This window comes from Cornus florida, unplaced genomic scaffold, assembly GCF_030987335.1.
Source record: "Cornus florida cultivar Cherokee Brave unplaced genomic scaffold, ASM3098733v1 CherokeeBrave_3.0.0_Hap2_Chr03, whole genome shotgun sequence".
NCBI classification, from domain to species: Eukaryota; Viridiplantae; Streptophyta; class Magnoliopsida; order Cornales; family Cornaceae; genus Cornus; species Cornus florida.
The window spans coordinates 44,333,437-44,354,436 of record NW_026775573.1 but is presented as its reverse complement, the minus strand read 5'-3'; the positions used below and the strand labels follow the sequence as shown (position 1 = coordinate 44,354,436).

At 39.0% G+C, this 21,000-nt stretch overlaps 2 protein-coding genes across 8 annotated transcripts in view; one reads left to right on the top strand and one right to left on the bottom strand.

Annotated features, from left to right (window-relative positions):
- LOC132300395 (basic blue protein-like) overlaps nt 1-21,000 on the bottom strand; it is a 70,495-nt gene that overhangs the window by 23,325 nt on the left and 26,170 nt on the right. For 4 of the 7 annotated variants that reach the window (XM_059797436.1, XM_059797435.1, XM_059797433.1 and 1 more), the window contains one exon: nt 14,855-15,011. The exons of 1 other annotated variant lie outside the window; for it this stretch is intronic. The gene's annotated coding sequence lies outside the window, so the exon portion shown is untranslated. Of the gene's footprint in view, nt 1-14,854; nt 15,012-18,226; nt 18,353-21,000 lie in introns of all 7 variants that reach the window. 2 more of the 7 variants (XM_059797437.1, XM_059797434.1) reach the window with 1 other exon arrangement.
- On the top strand, nt 14,043-18,375 carry LOC132301533 (GATA transcription factor 26-like). The gene is made up of 3 exons (XM_059798774.1): nt 14,043-14,107; nt 14,670-15,052; nt 18,068-18,375. Exons 1-3 carry the CDS (start codon nt 14,043-14,045, stop codon nt 18,373-18,375), a joined length of 756 nt encoding a protein of 251 aa, XP_059654757.1.

The window sequence follows — 21,000 nt, the reverse complement described above, 5'->3', positions numbered from 1 at the left end:
TCTCGCCATTTTCCCTCACCTTCGGCACACCTCCATCTCTTCCCAGCCCTTGCACCGGACCCCTCAGGTAACCCTCTATTTTTGACTCCTTTTTTAGGAGAATTCCCTTAGGTTTTTTTATGATCTAAGGGTCCTTCTGGTGTTTTTTTTTTTTTTTTTTTTTTTTGTGGGCTGCCGGTGTTTGTTCAGCAGCATAATTGGTGGAAAGCGCCAATTTTTCCGGCCTTATTTTTTCTTTCCTCCCTCTTCAACATGTGGACCAGCCTTAGTTTGGTACTATAAGTGATTCTAGTAGCCAAAATGACACTTTATCTTCGGGCCGTGGCCACACTGCCGCAATAGCCGATACTGTTGGTGGGTATACTACTCCACAGATTGTTGTCCCTCTTGCTTCAACTCCTCCCAGATCATCTTTTCAGGACTTCAAACAGTTACAGTCCCAGATTGGTTAGCCTCAGGAGCAGTTCGGAGCCTTATCTATCGGGGCCGGCTCTTCTACTCCCACGACTACTATAGCTACAGGTACTCCTTCTGCTTATCATGTTAAAGTGGGAAAACCTACTTGGGTTCTGGATTCCAGAGCCAATGATCACATGACTGGTGAGTTGTCATTATTTTCTACTCCAGTTACCCCTGTTAATCAGGTTGTTAGTCTAGCCGATGGGTCAACCACCATTATTCGTAGCAAAGGAAATGTTCATCTATCCCCTGATATTATTTTGCCATCTGTTCTTTATGTTCTTAACTTTGCATTTAATCTTCTATCGGTTAGCAAGCTTGCCAAATCACTAAATTGTGCAGTGATTTTCTTTCCTCATTACTGTGTTTTAAAGGACCTGTGTTCGAAGAGGATTTTTGGCAGGGGATATGAGCACGATGGACTCTACCACTTTGGGGATCCTCCACCGACACCCCCTCCACTTGCTTCAAGCCTTCAAGCCTCTATTCTTCCATTTTCGAGGTCTTATGATTTTTCTTTTCAAACTTTAAGTTTATGGCATGCTCGCCTTGGACATGTAAACTTTCAGTATTTATGTCTACTTTTCCCTTCATTAAAAACGGCTTGTAAGGATAATAAGTTTCAATGTGAGATTTGTGAGCTTTCTCAACATACTAGAACCAGTTATATTTCTCATATGCATCGCGCACCTAGTATGTTTGAACTCATACATTCTGATGTGTGGGGTCCTTCTCCTGTTACTGCTTTTTCGGGGCATCGTTTCTTGTACTAAACTTGATGACAAGGCCATTAAATGTATCTTTTTAGGATACTCTTCCATGTCAAAAGGTTACCGGTGTTATGATCCAATACACAAACACATGTATCACTCTCTTGATGTCACCTTTCATGAGCATAAGTTATTCTATCTTGCAGGAAACTTCTACTCTTGATCAAGAGGCTTCTCATCTTGCTCGTCCTCTTCCTATTTTCCAAGAAGAGCCTTCTCTTGTTGTTTCCTCACCCCCTTTGCAGGTCTATTCATGCCACCCTCGTGCTCCGCCTCAACTGCCTTCATCCTCCTCAGACTCAGGTTCAGGTACATCTCTCTCTCCTTTACATTGCCCTGACCCTATTCCTGTTCCCGAGTCTCGGTATCCAACTCGGGACCGCAAACCCCCTGCTAGATTTGGATTCACTTGTAGTACTGATCATCCTACTTCGCAGTACATTTCTTATGCTGGTCTTTCAGGGTCTTACCGAGCCTTTCTAGGCAAACTTGATTCCATTTCCATTCCCAGAACGTTGTCTGAGGCTCTCCGGAATCCCAATTGGATGTCTGCTATGAAGGTAGAAATGGATGCTTTGCAGCATAATGAAACATGGGAGCTTGTATCTCTCCATCCTGGTGAAAAGACTGTTGGTTGCAAATGGGTATTCAGTGTTAAATATCTGGTTGATGGTTCTATTGATCGGTATAAAGCCCACTTGGTGGCCAAAGGGTTTACTCAGATTCCTGGTAAAGACTTTAATGATACCTTCGCTCCTGTGGCTAAATTGACCTCAGTTTGTTTGCTTGTCTCGCTTGTTGCCTCTCACAATTGGCCTCTTCATCAACTTGATGTGAAGAATGCTTTTCTTAACGGTGATCTTCTTGAGACTATTTACATGGATCCTCCACCCGGTTTTCGAGCTGAGGGGGAGTATGCTAGAAAGGTCTGTCGATTGCGGAAGTCTTTGTATGGATTAAAACAATCTCCCAGAGCTTGGTTCAGCCGCTTTAGTGATGTAATTCTATCCATGGAGTTTGTTAGATGTCATTCTGATCATACATTTTTTATCCGCCGTTCCTCCAATGATCGATGTATCATTTTGCTTGTCTATGTTGATGATATCATCATTACTGGCAATGACATCCCTAGGATTGCTCAAGTAAAACTTCAATTGGCTAAAGCTTTTGATGTGAAAGACCTTGTGCAGCTCAGATATTTCTTGGGAATTGAGGTTGTCAGATTTAAACAGGGTATCTCCTTATCGCAAAGGAAGTATGTCTTAGATCTTCTTCGAGACACGGGTATGCTTGGGTGTAAACCTGCTTCCACTCCTATGGATCCTAATCTGAAGATCTCGACCGAGTCCGGAGATCTCCTTTCTGATCCCTCGCACTATCAACGCTTGGTAGGAAGATTGATTCATCTTACCAACACCCATCCTGATTTGGCTTTTGCGGTTAGTGTTGTAAGCTAGTTTATGCATGCTCCTCGTATAGCTCATATGGATGCAGTATATCATATTCTTCGATATCTTAAGTCCTGTCCTGGACTTGGATTATTCTATTCTTCTAGCAAGCAAGTTGGGCTATCCTGTTTCAGTGATGCAAACTATGCTGGGTCCAAGACTGACAAACGTTCCACATCTGGCTTCTGTACTTTCTATGGAGACCATCTTATATCCTGGAAAAGTAAGAAACAACCTGTAGTTTCGAGATCTTCAGCAGAGGCTGAGTATCGTGCCATGGCTCAGGGTACTTGTGAGATTCTCTGGCTTCGATCTTTCTTGGAGGAGCTAAGGCTAGGTGAAAAACAGTCCTCAGACTTGTTTTGTGATAATAAGTCAGCCATCATGCTTGCTTCAGATTATGTTCTTCACGAGAGGACTAAACATATAGAGGTGGACATTCATTTTATCAGAGAGAAGGTTCGTTCGGGAATTATCAAGCCGTGCTTTGTTCGTTCCTCTAATCAGTCGGCCGATGTGTTCACCAAATCTGTTGGTCCATCTTTGCTTCATTCCTCGATTACCAAGCTGGGCTTGATTGATATCTTCACTCCAGCTTGAGGGGGAGTGTTGAAATATCTTTATTATTTTTATTTTTATTTTTATTAGCTGTTTTTAGCTATTTATTAGATGTTTTATGTAAGAACCCTTTAATCATGGGATCACGTAGATAAGATCCCTGTAATTATGGAATCCAATAGATAAGATCCCCATAATCATGGGATCCCGTAGATTTTGGTATATTTTATGTCTTTCTTTGATTTGGTTTCCTTTCTTTGTACTCTATTCTTGTATATAAATATAGATCTTGGCTCTCAGTTTGAGTAAGCCAAAACCCAAAACTTCTTCTTTTGTATATATTTGGATTTTTCGGGAATGGTCTGAAGAGACGTTGTTATTGTTTATGGTCTAAGGAGACCCTTTGATTTATTAACAGAATTTATAGTATTTTTGGAGTTTTTTATTGTCGTCTGACATATTATGGCAGATTCAGGGTACTCGACTATTAATTCTCTCAACTCAAGTTCTGTAGGTGGTGGTGCCATTTTTCCCACCAACTCATCAGAAAATCCAGGACTTCAAATCACCACAATGAAGTTGGATGGCTCCAACTATTTGATTTGGACACAGTCTGCCAAGATGTTCATTGGTGGCAAAGGTAAGATTGGCTATATTACTGGTTCTAAGAAAGAGCCAACTGAGTCAGAGAAGGCATATCTACAGTGGTTTGCAGATAATGCTATGGTTATGTCTGGGCTAGTCAATTCGATGCAACCAAACATAGCCATTGGCAATATGTTTATGAAGACTGCTAAGCAGAATTGGGATTTAGTTTAGCACACTTATTCTCAGAGGTAAGATAATGCACGGATTTTTCAGTTAGGGCGAGATATCACCGGGATTTCTCAGGATGACTTGATAGGTTTAGGTTACATCGCCAAGCTTCATGCTATTTGGGAGAAGATATCATATTCTGATTCCTTCCACTGTTGGAAGGATCCAGATGATGCAGTTTTATATGTAGGGATTGTGGAAAAGAATCGAGTGTTTCAGTTTCTTGCCGGGTTGAACGACGAGTTTGAGTATGCTCGTGTTCATTTATTGGGCTTATCTTCATTCCTTACTCTTGAGGATACATACTCGTATGTGTTGTCAGATGAGAGTTGTCGGACTCATCCATTAGGTGCTGCTTCTGTTGATCGTTCTGTTATGGAAGTTCAGGTTCCCAACCTTTCAGGAACTGCACCATCCCAGTCAGTTCAGACTTCAGAGTTCTTCCACCGTTCCTCCTCTGGGACGACAACGTGGGCGGTGTGACCATTGCAGAAAAATTGGTCACATTAAATCACGTTGTTATGCTTTACATGGACGCCCACCACAACAGAAACAACACCCTCGATCCTCTGCACATTCTGTTACATAACTAGTTTCGTTGTCAACTCCCGACAACTCTGCCTCTACATCTTTTGCCCCAGGTACCTTAACTCAAACTGATTTGGACAAGTTCAAACAATTCTTCAACCAAATGGAGGCATCATCTCAGCTAACCTCCACTTATGCCCACTCAAGTACTATTGTGTCTGCACATAGCATATCTATATCTTCAACGCCATGGATTATTGATTCTGGTGCTGCAGACAATACGACCGGTATATCCTCATTCTTCCAATCTTATAGTGATGTAGGCAGAATTTCAAATTCTGCAACTGGAATTTATGTTTTCCAGAAAGCTTCCATATTTTGAAAGTTCCTTTTCTGATTTTCATCAGCTTTCCTTTTTGATTAGTTTTCTGATTTTCAGCAGCTTTCCTATTTTGATTTTATTTTATATTTGGTAGTTAGCTAATATAAGGCTAGGATTGGGGAGGAAGAAACTCTATATAAAGCCTTGTAATTGCTAGCGTTTACAGTGTAGTGAATAGATTATTATTTTTACAGCAAATAAAGTTTGCTTTGCAACTTTTCAATTCTCCTTTCTCTAGCATTATTTTTTTATTTTGTTTTACAATTGTTGTGAAGACGATTTGATCGTCTCCTCTTGGTAAGGAGGCATCAGTTTGGTATTAGAGCTTAGGTTCGGCTCTATGGCTACTCAGTCAAGCCTCCACAACAACAACCGAGAGGAGTAAATCGTAGGACAGGTTTCGGCTGAACCCTTACCCAAGCAACATGAAAACGAGATAGTGTTTTTGAGGAGACAAGTAGAGTTGTTGACTCAACTATTGGGTCAAAGCGTTGTCAACCCGTCGGTTGAAGAAAATATTTCGGTGGATAAGGATGTGTTAGACACCCAGACTATTGCGAAAAATTGGTTCTATTTTTCAAGTAGCCATACATCACTCAACGAGCGGATTGATCGTTGTTGGCAGACAGATATCAATTTTCAGAATTCTGTTTTTCATAAGGATAATCTTGAACAAAATTTTGTTAATCTTTTTTGCAGCAATACAACACCTATATTATTTGATGAAAGGTGTTGTGATGACGACTTTGAGGAGGAAATTCCTGAATTTGCAGGATATCGTAGTGGAGAAGAACAACCACAAGAAGAAGACAAAGCCACTATAGAATCACTCATTGACTGAGTAAGCCTCCAATTTTTTATGAAGAACCACACATTGAATCATACGAGTCAAAAATATCTATGGATTAGGATGAATTAACGATCTTTGATAAGGAAGTTACAAAAGAAGAATCTCATAATGAAGGATATGTGGTTGATGATGAAGCTTCTAGATCCATGGGGATGAAAAATAATGAATTTCACTTCTATGACATAATTTGGGATGAATTCTTGAAGCGTACTACAACTGCTAGGCGATTGTTGGAAGAAAAATTAAAGTTGATTACACTTGTACTTCAAGATACATGTTCCACCGAGTTTTGCAAACCTACCCAATTTCAAAGGACCTCTTGAAAAATCCTTGTTTATTATGCGAGTGTATTCTTTGTAACTATAAGTATTTGATTCAAGTTCAGAAAAGAAGAAAGAATGGATGGAAAGCCATGCTCGGATTTTTGATTGACCGTGGAAAATTGCTCCAAACTTGAGGGCGAGTTTTTTCCAACACGGGGAGACTGATGCAGGCAGAATTTCAAATTTTGCAAGTGGAATTTATGTTTTCAAGAAAGCTTCCATATTTTGAAAGTTCCCTTATTTTGAGTAGTTTTCTGATTTACATCAGCTTTCCTTTTTGATTAGTTTTCTGATTTTCAGCAGCCTTCCTATTTTGATTTTATTTTATATTTGGTAGTTAGCTAATTATAAGGCTAATTACAGTTTAGTGAATAGATTATTATTTTTATAGCAAATAAAGTTTGCTTTGCAACTTTGCAATTCTCCTTTCTCTAGCATTATTCTTTTATTTTGTTTTACAATTGTTGCGAAGACGATTTGATCGTCTCCTCTTGGTAAGGCGGCATCATATAGTATCTGCTCTGGCCATTGCAAGATACGCCTTGCGGATGGCTCTCCATCTCGAATGGTCACGTATCAGTTACTCCATCATTAACTTTGTCAGATACACTTCATGTTCCACAATTGACTACAAATTTTATTTTTGTTAGTAGTGTTACTAAACAATTAAATTGTAGTGTAACATTCTTTCCCTCTCATTGTATAATTCAAGATCTGGTGTCGAAAAGTGGGCGTGAAGTGGACGGTTTATACCTATTGGATGCTCCTTTGTCACCTCAAGCACATTCAGTTTCATTTTATAATTATGTTTCATCCAATAAAGCCCAGCTTATGCGTTGGCACATGCGTTTAGGACATATTTCTTTCAGTTATTTAAAACGTTTATTTCCTTCCTTATTTTGTAACGTAGCAGTCTCAGATTTATCTTGTGAGACGTGTCACCTGGCTAAACATATTCGTTACAATTATCATGCTAGTAGTAATAAATCTGTTTTAACACCTTTTGATCTTGTTCATTCAGATGTGTGGGGTCCTTTCCCAGTTAATTCTAGTCTTGGATTTCGATATTTCGTGTTGTTCATTGATGATCATAGTCATGTTACATGTGTTTATCTTATGAAAACCAAAAACGAGGTGTACACCGTTTTTTAAAATTTTATGACAATGGTTCAGACTCAATATGGTCGTACCATTAAAAAATTCAGATTTGACCAGGGTACGGAGTACACTTATGGGGAGGTACAACGGTTATGTACAGAATTTGGGATCGAGCATCAGATGTCTAATGTTAAAACTCCTCAACAGAATGGCCGTTCTGAGAGAAAGAATTGCCACATCCTTGACTTAGCCCAAGCAATTTGCATTGGCACGAATGTTCCCCAGTCATTTTGGGGAGACACAGTTCTTATAGCTATTTACATCATTAATAGGACGCCTTCGAGGGTTCTTAACTTTGCAGCCCCACTCTCAATCTTACATCCCAATTGATCTCTCTTTTTTATTCCTCCACGAGTCTTCGGGTGCATGTGCTTTGTTCAGCACTTAAGGCAGACTCGTACAAAGCTTGACCCCAAGGCTTTGAAGTGTGTCAGTGTGTGTTTTTGGGCTATTCTCACTATCAAAAAGGTTATAGGTGCTACCATCCTCCCAGTCGTCGACAGTTTATATCCATGGATGTTTCTTCTTTAAGCATACACCATAATATAGTGATTCAGTTGATTCTCAAAATGAATGGTTCCCATTTAATATAATTGATGAACACCTTTACCTGTTTCGTCTTCTGTGATTCCTCCTCATAATAGCCCTCCAGCAAGGGAATTGTTCATTTTCCACAGGTTTATAGTCGGAGACAACAGGTATAAGCTTCTACTCCCACGATCGACTGCCCTGTTCCTTCGACACCAGCTGCGCCTCCTCAAGCTATTTTTTCGCTTGATGATCACCCCATTGCTCTTCAAAAGGGTAAACGTTCTTGTACATACCCCATTTCTAATTTTGTTTCTGATTGTGCCCTCTCACCCTCCTATCGGAGTTTTCTTGTTTTTGTTGCCTCAGTTCCTTTTCCTTCTAGTGTTGCAGATGCACTAGCACAACCTCAATGGCATGATGCTATGACAGAAGAACTACAAGCACTTGAGAAAAATCAGACTTGGGATATGGTTCTGCTTCCTATTCGACGAAAGGTTGTGAGTTGTTGTGGGGTGTTTACAGTTAAGCATAATCCAAATGGGTCAGTTGCTCATTACAAGGCCAGTTGGTTGCCAAGGGTTATGCTCAGACTTATGGCATATATTATCAGGAGACTTTTGCCCCTGTTGCCAAGATGAATACCAACCGCATATTATTTTCCGTTGTTGCGATTCAATCTTAGCCTCTATTTCAGTTAGATGTCAAGAATGTCTTTCTCAAAGGTGATTTGCAGGAGGAGGTGTACATGGTTCCCCTTCCGGGCTTTCGCACTCGTGCTCATTCGGGTATGGTTTGTTGTCTTTATTGTTCCCTGTATGGCCTCAAGCAGTCTCCTCGAGCTTGTTCTGATCTTTTTGGCACTGCCATGCTCTTTGGTTTGCAACTGATCATACCTTGTTCTTACGTCATTCAAGCGGTGAGACAGTTGCTCTCATTGTGTATGTCGATGATATTGTTCTTACCGGAGATGATACTACTGGAATTGCTAAGGTTAAGAGCTATCTTGGTCGTTAGTTTGAGATTAAGGATTTTGGTGCCCTTCGATACTTCTTAGGCATTGAGGTGGCTCGCTCCAAGGCTAGCATTTTCATCTCTCAACGCAAGTATGTTTTTGACTTGCTTTCTGCTTCTGGTCAACTTGGCGCTCGTCCTGCTAATACTCCGATTAAGCAGAATCATCGGTTGGTTGATTCTGAGGGGAAGTTGTTGCCAGATGTTGGTTAGTATCAACGACTTGTGGGGAAACTCATCTATTTATCCATAACTCGACCTAACATTGCTCATGTCGTGAGTCAATTCATGCACTCTCCTCATACCCCTCACCTTGATGCAGCTATTCAGATCCTTCGCTACTTAAAAGGGTGTCCGGGCAGTTGTATTTTGTTTGCCAATCATGGTCACTTACGTGTTAAGGCTTGGACAGATGATGATTATGTAGGATTAGTTTCACATAGGAGGTCAACTTTGGGCTATTGTACCACTATTGGTGGTAACTTGGTTGCTTGGCACAGTAAGAATCAAGATGTTGTCTCTCGATCTACTGCAAAGGCAGAGTATAGGGCTATGACTCTAGGGGTATGTGAGTTGCTATGGTTGAAAACCTCGATGACAGACTTGTGTCTTCCAGTCTCGCTTCCATTCTCACTCTACTATGACAACAAGTCTACCTTTAACATAGCAGCAAATCCCGTTCAGCATGATAGGACTAAGCATATAGAGGTGGACCGTTACTTAATTCAAAAGAAGATCATCTTTGGTCAAATTTGAACTCCATTTGTCACAAGCTCTCAGCAGCTTGCAGACATTCTTACAAAGGGCGTCATTAAGATTGTGTTTGAGAATGCATTTTCCAAGTAGGGCGTTTCAAATATCCACACACCAACTTGAGGGGGAGTGTTAGCAGATATGATAGCCACGATTTATGGAATGACTCACCGTATTAGCAAAGATTTGATTATGCTATAGAATATGCCATAAAGTATTATGTGATTTGATTTAGATTTGATTTAATTTCATTTCTTGTAATATGAGCATGTGCTCTTTTTATCTATAAATACCTTCTTTTCTTTTCTTTTTTATAAGTAAAAATATATTAGAAAGCGTTCAAGAGGGGAACGCGTCCCAAAAGTTGAACAAAAAACCGAAAAAAAGGGAAAGGAGAAGTCCTAAGGACCCAAAGACCCCAAAAAGTCCATGATCTCATCTAAAGATAAACAATCTCTCCCCATACCCCAACTAAAAAGAGAACAAATAATAGAAAACTTCAACGCCCCAATAGAGATTTCCTCCCCATCAAAAGATCTTCTACTTCGCTCTTTCCAAAGGCTCCACCAAACATAGAGGGGGTCACCCTTCAAAAATTGTGAACATGGGCTCCCACCCTTTGGCCCCTCCAAAAATCAATCAAGTCCCTTGAGGTTTGAGGCATAACCCACCGAACGCCAAAAAGACCCAAAATAAGGCTCCAGCAGTCATGAGCCACGGAACAAGGCAAGAAAAGGTGATCCACATACTCTCCATCATTCATACACAAACAACACCTGTTGACAATGACTTGTCTTCTCTTCCTCAAATTGTCCAGAGTCAAGATCTTACCCCAAGCAACAGTCCACACAAAAAAGGCCACCCTAAAAGGAGCCTTCGAATACCAAACCGTTTTCCATGGGAAAATGGTACCATGACACCCGGAAAGGCAGAAAAAGAAGAACCGGACATGAAAAGTCCCCTGCGAAGAAAGCACCTAAGTCAAGGAATCCGAACCAGTGTCATCCACCTCCTGTCTATACAAAAGGTCCAACAAGCCAGTGAAGTCATCCAACTCCCAATCCTGAAAGGATCGCCGGAACTACACATCCCAAAACAACCTACCGCTATCAAGACGATAGCAGTCAACAACCAAAGCATGTCTGTCAACAGCAATCCTGAACAACCTTAGGAACAAACAAGACAATGGGCGGTCCTCGTACCAAGAATCCTCCCAAAACCGAACGTCCCTTCCTTCCCGAACTTTGAATCTAATATGCTTAGAGAACCCATCTCAACCCTTCCCAATGGATTTCCACACCCCCACGCCTACAGCGGATCTGACCGGCCTAGCAGACCATCCCCCTCTCTCCTCCCCAAACCACATGAAACAACCTTCCTCCATAATCTATGTCTTTCACTGTCAAATCTTCATAACCACTTGCCTAGGAGTGCCCTGTTGAAAGGGGCCAATCTCCTAATCCCTAAACCTCCCAAGTTAAAGGGCTACAAACCTACTCCCACCGGACAAGATGAAATTTAAACCAATCTTAAAGGGGCCAATCTTCATAACCTCCCCCCGACCGCCCCATAGGAAGTTCCGTTGAAGCATCTCAAGTCTTCCAACAATAGAGGAGGGGATCTGGAAAAGCAAAAGAAAATAAGTTGGAAAGCTGGACAAAGTACTCTTCACCAAAGTAACTTTTCCTCCCTTCGAAAGATATTGCTTTTTTCCACCCAGCCAGCCTTCTCTTTTCAATGAGTGATTTATCTCATTCAAGCCTTTACACAATTGTCTCATTTCTCTTCTCTTTCTTCTATATTGTATTTCTACTATACCGCATATCATGATTAATAAAGATAAGGAAAAATATATACACCTATGATTTTGCAGTAAAAATTTGTTTCGGCCTGGGTCACGTAGCGATCTAGTTTCAACCCGAAAAATGAGTGGGGACCGGCACCACTAGGAAAAAAATTTAACCCGTTTTTTCTCTTGTGAGTCGTGGACCATGTTTAGTACTCTCTAGTAGCCTTGTATATAAAGGGGTTTAGGGTTTGGAGTGGGATAACAAGAAAAACATTGAAAATCGCAGAAAAGAGAGTGAGAGCTAGGGTTTGGGGGCTGAAACTTGTAATCTCCTATTTTTCACATATTAAAATCTTTAACCGGATTTTCACCCATGGAAGCAAGCACAACTTGTGTCGAACCACATAAATCAAAGTGTTCTTTGTGTGTGGTATGTTTACTTTTCTATCGTGATTCTTGTTTTGCTCTTGGTTTCCTGCGTTTGTCATAACAAATTGGTAGCAGAGCTTTCAATTCGAAGGTGGGATGGCAACCAAGTTTTTAGAAATTGAGAAGTTTAACAGTAAAAACGATTTCGACCTGTGGCGGGTTAGGATGCAGGCTATGTTAGTTCAATATGGGTCATCCAAAGCACTAAAAGGAAAGGGATGCAAGGTTATGGAGAAAGCACATGGTATGATTATGTTGTGTTTGAATACTGAGGTTTTACAATAAGTTTCTGGAGAGACTGTGCTCGATGGGTTATGGAACAAGTTGGAGCCTCGATATATAACGAAATCTCTTGTGAACTGCTTGTTTCTAAAGAAATGGTTACTCACTCTTTAGATGCATGAAGGTTCGTCCTTGAAAGACCATCTTGGTGAGGTAAACAGTATCATCATGGACTGAAATAATATGTTAAAATAGAGGATGGGGACAAGCTATAATTTTGTTGTGTTCTCTACCACCCTCATATAAGAACTTTGTCGATACGATGATGTAAAGTAGAAGTGTAGAACTATTTTGTCCATGGAAGATGTGAAGGCAGCTTTGAATTCAAAGGAATTCCGCAGGAAGGAGTTTAAGGGCAATACAGAAAGTTCAGGGGTTGGTTGTTAAAGGGAGGATGAATCCAAAGTGAGCAGAGGTCATTCTAAATCTAAGAACAAAACGAAGGTGCTAAAATGCTACGCCTGTCACACGGAAAGCCCCTTCAGGAAAGACTATCCAAAGCTTAAGAAGGGAAAGGGAAAATCCTCCTGTTGTAGAGGATAATGATTCAGATGGTGGTAACATTCTCACGATTTCTATCAGCGGCTCAGGCGATGAGTGGATTCTTGATTCTCGTATCACATTTGTCCAACAGGGAGCGGTTTACCTCTTATCATTCCATTGATGGAGGGGAAGTTATGATGGGGGACAATGTGTTGTGCAAGGCTATAGGTATCGGTACAGTTCAAATCAAGATGTATAATAGCAAAGGCAGGACATTAATGCCAAGCATGCACCAAAACTGAAGAAAACTTTGATTTCCCTAGGTACGCTGGATTCCATCATGTGTAGTTAAAGTGTCACGTTCAAGCAATGGAAGACCATGGTCCTTGGTGGAGAAGAAGACTGGAAGGCAGGTCAAGCACCTGGGCACAGATAGCGGCTTGGAATTCTCTGATGAAAAAATTAATGAGTTCTCGAAGGATTACGGGATTGTGAGACACTGCACAGTGAGGAAAACTCCGCAGTATAATGGAACTACAAAATGGATGAACTAAACACTACTAGAGAGAGTCCAATATATGTTGTCCAATGCTGGGTTAGGCAAAGTGTTCTAGGCTGAAGCTGTTAGCACAACTTGTTACTTGGTGAAAAGGTATGGTCTGGTTCTCATGCTAGTTAAAATTATCTTAGAATATTTGAATGTCCTACGTATACTCATGTCAATGAGGGGAAGCTTGAACTGACGGTTAAGAAATGTATATTTCTTGGTTATAAGCCAGGGGTCAAAGGTTACAAATTGTGGTGCCCAGATGCTTCGGGAAAGAAATTACTTGTTAGCAGGTATGTGACTTTTCATGAGTCTATGATGCTTACTCCGCAGAAGGAGGTAACTGATTCAGTAAGAGCTCAGGGTGTCAATGAAAAGGTGAAGCATGTAGAAGTTCTTGTTTTAGGATATTCCTGAATGGTTGAATGATGAGTAGGAGCGATTTCGGGCTAAGAAGGAAAGATGCACAATTGCAGCAGTACAATGTGGCTAGAGACAAGCTGAGGAGGGACTAGACAGCTGAGGAGGGACTAGGGAGGCTAGGCCACCTCAAAAGTATGGGTTTTTAAATGTTTATTAAGTTGCTTATGCACTTAGTGTGGCGGTAAGTATTAATGAGAAGGTACCGCATACTTATCATGAGGCCACCACAGGTGGAGAATCAGCACAGTTGTTTATTGCCATGAGTGAGGAGATTGAGTCTTTTCATAAGAACCAGACTTGGGAGCTAGTTGGGAAGCCCAAGGTCCAGAAGATTGTGGGCAATAATGGGTCTTTAAGAAGGAAGGAACCCCAGGATTGGAAGATACGAGGTTCAAGGCACGCTTGGTGGCATGATGAAGGGCTATACACAGAGGGAATGGGTGGACTTCAATGAATTTGTTTCTTATGTGGTGAAACACACCTCAGTAGGGTGTTACTTGCTATGGTTGCTCTGTATGACTTAGAGCTTGAGCAGCTTGATGTGAAGACTGCGTTCTTGCATGGCGAGTTAGAAGAACAAATTTATATGCATCAACCTGAGGGGTTTGGGATTAAATGTGTGTGTCAAGGTTCATTTAAAGAAGGGTTTACATTTTTATGGTTCACTTCTATCATGAATGTTTCTCTCTTTCTGATACCTTTCTAGCCCTCTTTATATTGTATTTTTGTTGCAATCCCTTATTGTGCAATATTTTATGGACGAATCATGGTTGAAAACAATTTTTAAAAGGATTTAAATTATACAAGAATTTTTTATAAATAACTAAAGAAGAAATTTTCCCAAAATTATAATTGATTGAGGAAGGTATAAGATTAATTGTGCTATCCCATAAAAGAAATGAGTTCTACACTGACGAAAAAAACAGTTCCATGTTATGTATTTTCTATTAGCCTTTCTGGATGTGATTGATATATACTCATACTACATTTTTTTCTTGAAATGAATTTAATATGTCAACTTCATTTATATGCATATGTTAACATTTCTACACTAATCACAACTACAGCAACATCTTCGTGGATGTGTTATATGAAAATTTGCAATTGCTTTTTCCATTTGTCCTAACAGATCACAATTTGGAACAGATACTCCACTTTGGAGACATGGACCACCTCATAAGCCAGTTTTGTGCAATGCATGTGGATCAAGGTGGAGGGTAAGCAAGACACTTGACAACTATATGCCCAAACATGCCAGTGCTTCTGAGGTTAGTGGTAGTAAAGACACCCAAAGCTATCAACAAGGCAAATTACCTCCTGAGGTAGAACCAGTAATCCCTATGAGAGCCCACAGTTGCAAAAAGCCACACCTTGAACCAAACATTGCAGGCTTTGACCACTGTTCAGCTGGCTTTGGAGAAGATACAAACAACAAATGTACCTCAGAATCGGTAATATCTCTGTCCGACAGCTGCATTCAGATGGGAAGTATAAATGGAAAGGATGACCCAGGTTATATAATAAAAGCATTTAAATGCTTTTGGTCTATTAAGTAAATATTAGATTGATAGCTTTTTCTATTTCTTTTAGATTTTATCACTAGCTTTTTCTTTTTTCATATTATTATTATTTTTATCTGAAACAAGAGCAATTACTGAATATGCTAGAGCTCAGTTGTTGAAATCTATTGGACGTCATGCTTATATAATTATGTACACAATACAAATATATCCACAGGAAACTATATCAGTCAATTGCATTTCATATAGCATTCATCATATGCAATTTCTTGTCCAAAACAAAGATTTTCAAGGAAGTTGAATCTAACAGAAGTTTAAAGAAATAACTCTGCACATCACATAATACACTTAACCAAAAATACAAGTTCATTATTTATTGATGGCCAGTGAGGACACAACAAGAAGGATAAATAGTTATAAAAATTTAGAAAATCTCTTCTTTTTTTATAAGTAAAAATTTAGAGAAGTTCCTAGAAGACTACACAAAAAGAATGAGTCAAAAATCTTCAAATTATATATCATATCATGCATTCAACTTTATATCATTTGATGAATATATTAAACTTGGACAAAGTTTTTGATTCAAGCCTTTGAATTGTTTGAAAGTCCATAAATAGAGATCTGATACGGCCTACATTAAAAAAGTGAATAACAATGTGTTAAGGCTATGTAACGACTTGGGAAAAGGGATCCCAAGTACCCCATCGAGATTGGCAGAACTGTTTGTTATTTATTAAATGTTGAGTTATTCTGGTATCATTTAAAATAAATAGATTGAAAGAGTCCATCCTTGGTTGATAAATGGCCAATTTCTCAAGAAATAATATTCCTCTATGTGGGAGGCCATAAAATGACTAATTCAATCCATATTGATGTATTAAAAGAAGTATATTAACATAAAGCACAAAAGTAAAGGGAAAAAATGATAATTTTCATAAGCACATTAAATTGTTTGTTGTTGAATTTCAAAAATAAAACTCTTATCTTTATTTCTTTGATTAAACAATTTTCCCACTCTATTCTTGACTAAGCCTCTCTTTTTAAGCATGAATCATAAAGTGTTATCAAATTCCCACATCTTGATTCCATGCTATCTCAACTTTCAGGGAGAAGTCTTAAATACAAGATATATAAGTCAAATCTCCAACAGAGTTAATCCATGGAACATGACCCATAGGCACGAATAATTGCCTGCTTACATCTGTGTTGGCCTGCTTATTCTGATTGCATATTCTTGACTAGCATGAGACCTCTCCCTTTTGGCTACTTAAGAGGAGGCTATGGTTCACCAAGGCATTTAGTGGTCAGATTGTACCTCGCACTGTCCAACAGTAATGCTCACTATTTCTTCAATATGATGAAAATTCAGTGTCAATTTCATAAACTCAGGGTTTGGAGGCTACAGCCTCATGGCGATGATATATCTAGGACAAGTGAAAGGTGCTTTCAAAAACTCCATTGAAGAGACTATGAATATATGAAGGTGAAAAATGACTTTAATAAATATAAAAATAAAAAACCTTTTTTAGGCACAAAGGATTATAAGATAATGCAATTGCACAGAAGGTAAAAGAGGCGAAAGAAATGGCTGGGTTAAAGCTTTTAAGGTAGCCAATAATCCAGATGCCGATCCATCAGTTGTATAAGGGCAATGTATCCTAGAAGAACGATCCCAGTTCTTTTCTTTTTTTGATAAGTAGAAGAACGATCCCAGTTGTTATCTGATTAAATTTGAAAATGTCCCTTGAATATCAGTAAGAATTCAAAGAGAGATTTCGAGGGGTAATGCTTGCACCACATCTACGCACCCTCGATGATAAAGTGAGCTACCAAACGAGATAAGAAACACATGGCACACTAGTGGCTGACACATTTAGTACTAGAGCCTACATGTTAGATAGAGACCTGAAGCCCTTGTTGTAACCCTGACTTTAGTCACAGATTAAGCCCTAGATGATTAAAGGCAAACAAGGAGAGGTAGGAATTGCACTTCCTAGCTACTAGTCTGTGGTATGTTACCTGAATTATCACTATCTATTGCTTGCATTCTGCTAAATACTCATAAATAGTGTTATGGTTACAAATATGCTTAAACTCCATGTTGCTCAACAAGATATTGTCTATTGACCTTTTTGGCCTATTGATTTCATTCTCTCTGTTGGGAGAACATCATGATAGGAGCGATATAAGCCTTGATAGAATGTTAAAGAAGTGATTTATGGGATTGATTTTAGGAATCCTCCATCAATATACTATCCATGTTTATCTCAAATAAAAAGTAACTATTTTCATGTCAAGTAAAATTGCATTTAATAATTAAAATTTTCCTTATGCCAGAAGACAAGGTAAACACTAAAAGTTTAAAACAATAATCAATCATTTCGTAGATCTTTGTGATTTTTTGTTCTCTACTATTTTATCCTGACTATTATGACACGTAATAGTTTGAGCAGTGGTGAGCACTAATGTCCACCGTCTCAATCCAATTATATCAAAACACAACTAGAAATATTTTTGAAGGGGTAAAATTCTCTCAAGCAGTCTTTTTGTGTCTGTATTGTGTATGTATATATGCATGTGTAAATTATCATTTTCTATAATCTTTTTTTTTTTTTTTTTTTTTCTTTCTTCTCTTTACTAGTCTATAAACCTTGACCAAGGGCTTGGAAATTAGGACCCAAAGCCACCAAGATAGAGGTAGACTTATTCTTTATAAGTAGATACGTATATATCCATACATCCATACCATGCAAACTGTTCATCACTAGATTCCTCTATTACTATTAACATCCTTCAAACATTCATCAATATACTTCATCCTTTCTCTATCAATCATTTAAAATCTGTTGCAATTCCTCATTTGTAACAATGATGATATTATTTGAACCATTCAATCATAATGCAAGCTATGATTGCTAACTTCAAAAATAAATAAATAAACAAACAAATAACAATTTTGTATATAAGTCAAACTTCATATTTGATTGTTCTATCTCATGATTTGCAGGTTCATTCCAGCCAGCATTTTGGAAACCTCACGTTCCAACTAGAAAGAAGTCAAAGCTTAAACAGCGTATACTATCACCCGTTGAAAGACTCCAGAGGCAACTTCGTAATATTCTACAAGAACCAGAATTCTCCATGATGTCTAAAGATGAAGACATACTCATTTATGATAGCAATAGAATGTTTTCTACCGAAACTGCCCTTGGAGCAATGCTACTGAAGTCACCGGCAGCTTCCTCCACGGAAAGAGGTACCAAAGCACACGCATGTCGCAAATCTGATGCTCCTGTGGAATCCTCATCTTCATAAGTGTGATCCTTTTTCTATGTATTTGCACATATCATGTTGTTGACGAGAATGCAAATATATAATCCAACCCAGAAAGAGCACCGGATAAATAACTCAGGGTGTTTTGGTCGTTTCGTATGAACTTTGTGAGTTTTCAGCAATAACTAAGTACTTAGGGTGTTTTAATCGTTTTGTATTTACTTTGTGAGTTTTCAGAAATAACTAAGTACTCAGGGTGTTTTAATTGTTTCGTATGAACTTTTCAGGGTTTTCTTCAATAACCAAGTACTTTATCTTTTTGTTTGTCTGCAAGTCTTGTATCCTTTATGATCATACAAGTTCAAGTGTAAGGGATTTCTATTTGAAGTTATTTACCATAACAGAATGCATGCATCAATTTGGATAAACAAGTCAGAAAGGGAAGGGAAAGATATTACTAATTAAGAGAAAAAAAAAAAAAAAAAAAAAAAAAGAATTCAAAATAAATTGGTAGTACCACATAATTATTTCTCTTGTTTGGATAACTGAGGAATAATCCCCTAATGTGTTTTGGAAAGATATTGAATAGAAAAATGGGGCAACAAACTATCTTATTATGTGAGTGGAAATGGGAAAAGTGGAACTCACTGGTTACAAGAAAGATGGACAAAATGGATACTTACTAATTCCCATACTTTTATCCTCTATTTCTTCTATTTTCAAATTGTATCACTCTAAGGGGTTGACCTAGGAAAATAAGCATGTGCTCATATGATCCACCGGTCGAAAAAATCTCTGCAAGTTTCATGTATTTTTATATGTGTTTGAACATATTGAGAAAGCTTCCAAACACGTGATGGGTCTAGTAAATGAAAATTTTGAGAAAGTAATAATTGGACAATTCAGGTGGTGGTGACGCTTTAAGGGTAATTAAGATGAAAGATCATTGAAGGTTTTTTTAAGAAGAAAAATATTCGGTCTTCTTATTTTTCAAGAGAGACAATTACAAGATAAATAGTAGAGGACGGCCACCAAATCAGGAAGCCCACAAAATCAGCAAATCAAATCAGCAAAACTCTAGGCTAGAAAACAGGAAACAGAAACTACTAAAATCTGAAATAATAGTTTCAGATTTTATTTTCAAAAATTGAATTTCCTAATTTATTTCCTAGAAATTTGACACCCCCCCTCAAGTTGGACCGTAGATATCTATCATGCCCAACTTGCTTATAAAGAGCTCAAAACTAGGTCTGAAAAGTCCTTTGGTGAAGATATCAGCTATTTGCTGAGTAGTAGGAACAAAAGGCATGCAAACAGCTCCACTATCAATCTTCTCTTTTATAAAGTGTCTGTCAATCTCCACATGCTTCATGCAATCATGTTGTACCGGATTTTGTGCAATACTTATGGCAGCTTTGTTGTCACAATACAACTTCATTGGCATGTTCATCGGCATCCGCAGCTCATCATGAATTCTCTTCAACCATAGTATCTCACAAACTCCGTTAGCCATTGCCCTAAATTCTGCCTCAGCACTGCTCCTTGCAACCACATTCTGTTTCTTGCTTCGCCATGTGACCAGATTTCCCCAGACATAAGTACAGTATCCTCACATGGATCTCCTGTCAATAACCGAGCTTGCCCAATCTGCATCAGTGTATGCCTCTATGTTCTGCTGTGTGGTCTTTTGGAAGAGTAAACCCTTGCCTGGTGTACTTTTCAAGTATCTGAGAATCCGATAAACTGCTTCAAGATGTTTCTTGTAGGGTGAATGCATAAACTGGCTTACCAAACTCACAGCAAAAGCAATATCGAGCCGTGTATGTGCCAGGTAAATTAACTTTCCCACCAACTTTTGATACCGAGTTGTATTCACTTGACCACCTTCCTTGTCATCTCCAAGTTTCTGATTGGGATCAATTGGAGTGTCTGCTGGCCTACAACCACTCATCCCAGTCTCCTTAAAGAGGTCAAGGACATACTTCCGTTGGGAGACAACAATCCCTTTCTTCGACCGAGCAACCTCCATTCCAAGGAAATACCTCAGAGATCCTAAGTCCTTGATCTCAAATGTTAATGAGAGGGAAGTCTTCAATCGGTTCATCTCAAGTACGTCATCTCCAGTGAGAATTATATCATCAACATACACAATCAATATCGCTATCTTCCCATCCTGTGAATGTCTTATAAACATCGTATGATCACCTTGCCCTTAAGTATACCCTTGGCTTTTAACAAACTGAGTGAATTTCTCAAACCAGGCTCTTGGTGACTGTTTCAACCCATATAAGGACTTCTTCAGTTTACACACATTTGTGCCAGACTTTTCACCAAATCCTGGAGGTACATCTATGTACACTTCTTCCTCCAAGTCTCCATTGAGGAATGCATTTTTTACGTCCAACTGTTGTAGAGGCCAGTCACGATTAGCTGCAAGTGACAAAAGAACTCTTACAGAGTTTAGCTTTGCGACTGGGGCAAATGTCTCCAAGTAATCAATACCATAGGTCAGAGTGAATCCCTTGGCAACCAATCGAGCTTTATACCGTTCTAGAGAGCCATCAGATTTATACTTGACTGTAAACACCCATTTGCACTCTACAGTTGACTTTCCTCTTGGTAGATCAACTAACTCCCACGTGCCATTTTTTTCAAGAGCTTTCATCT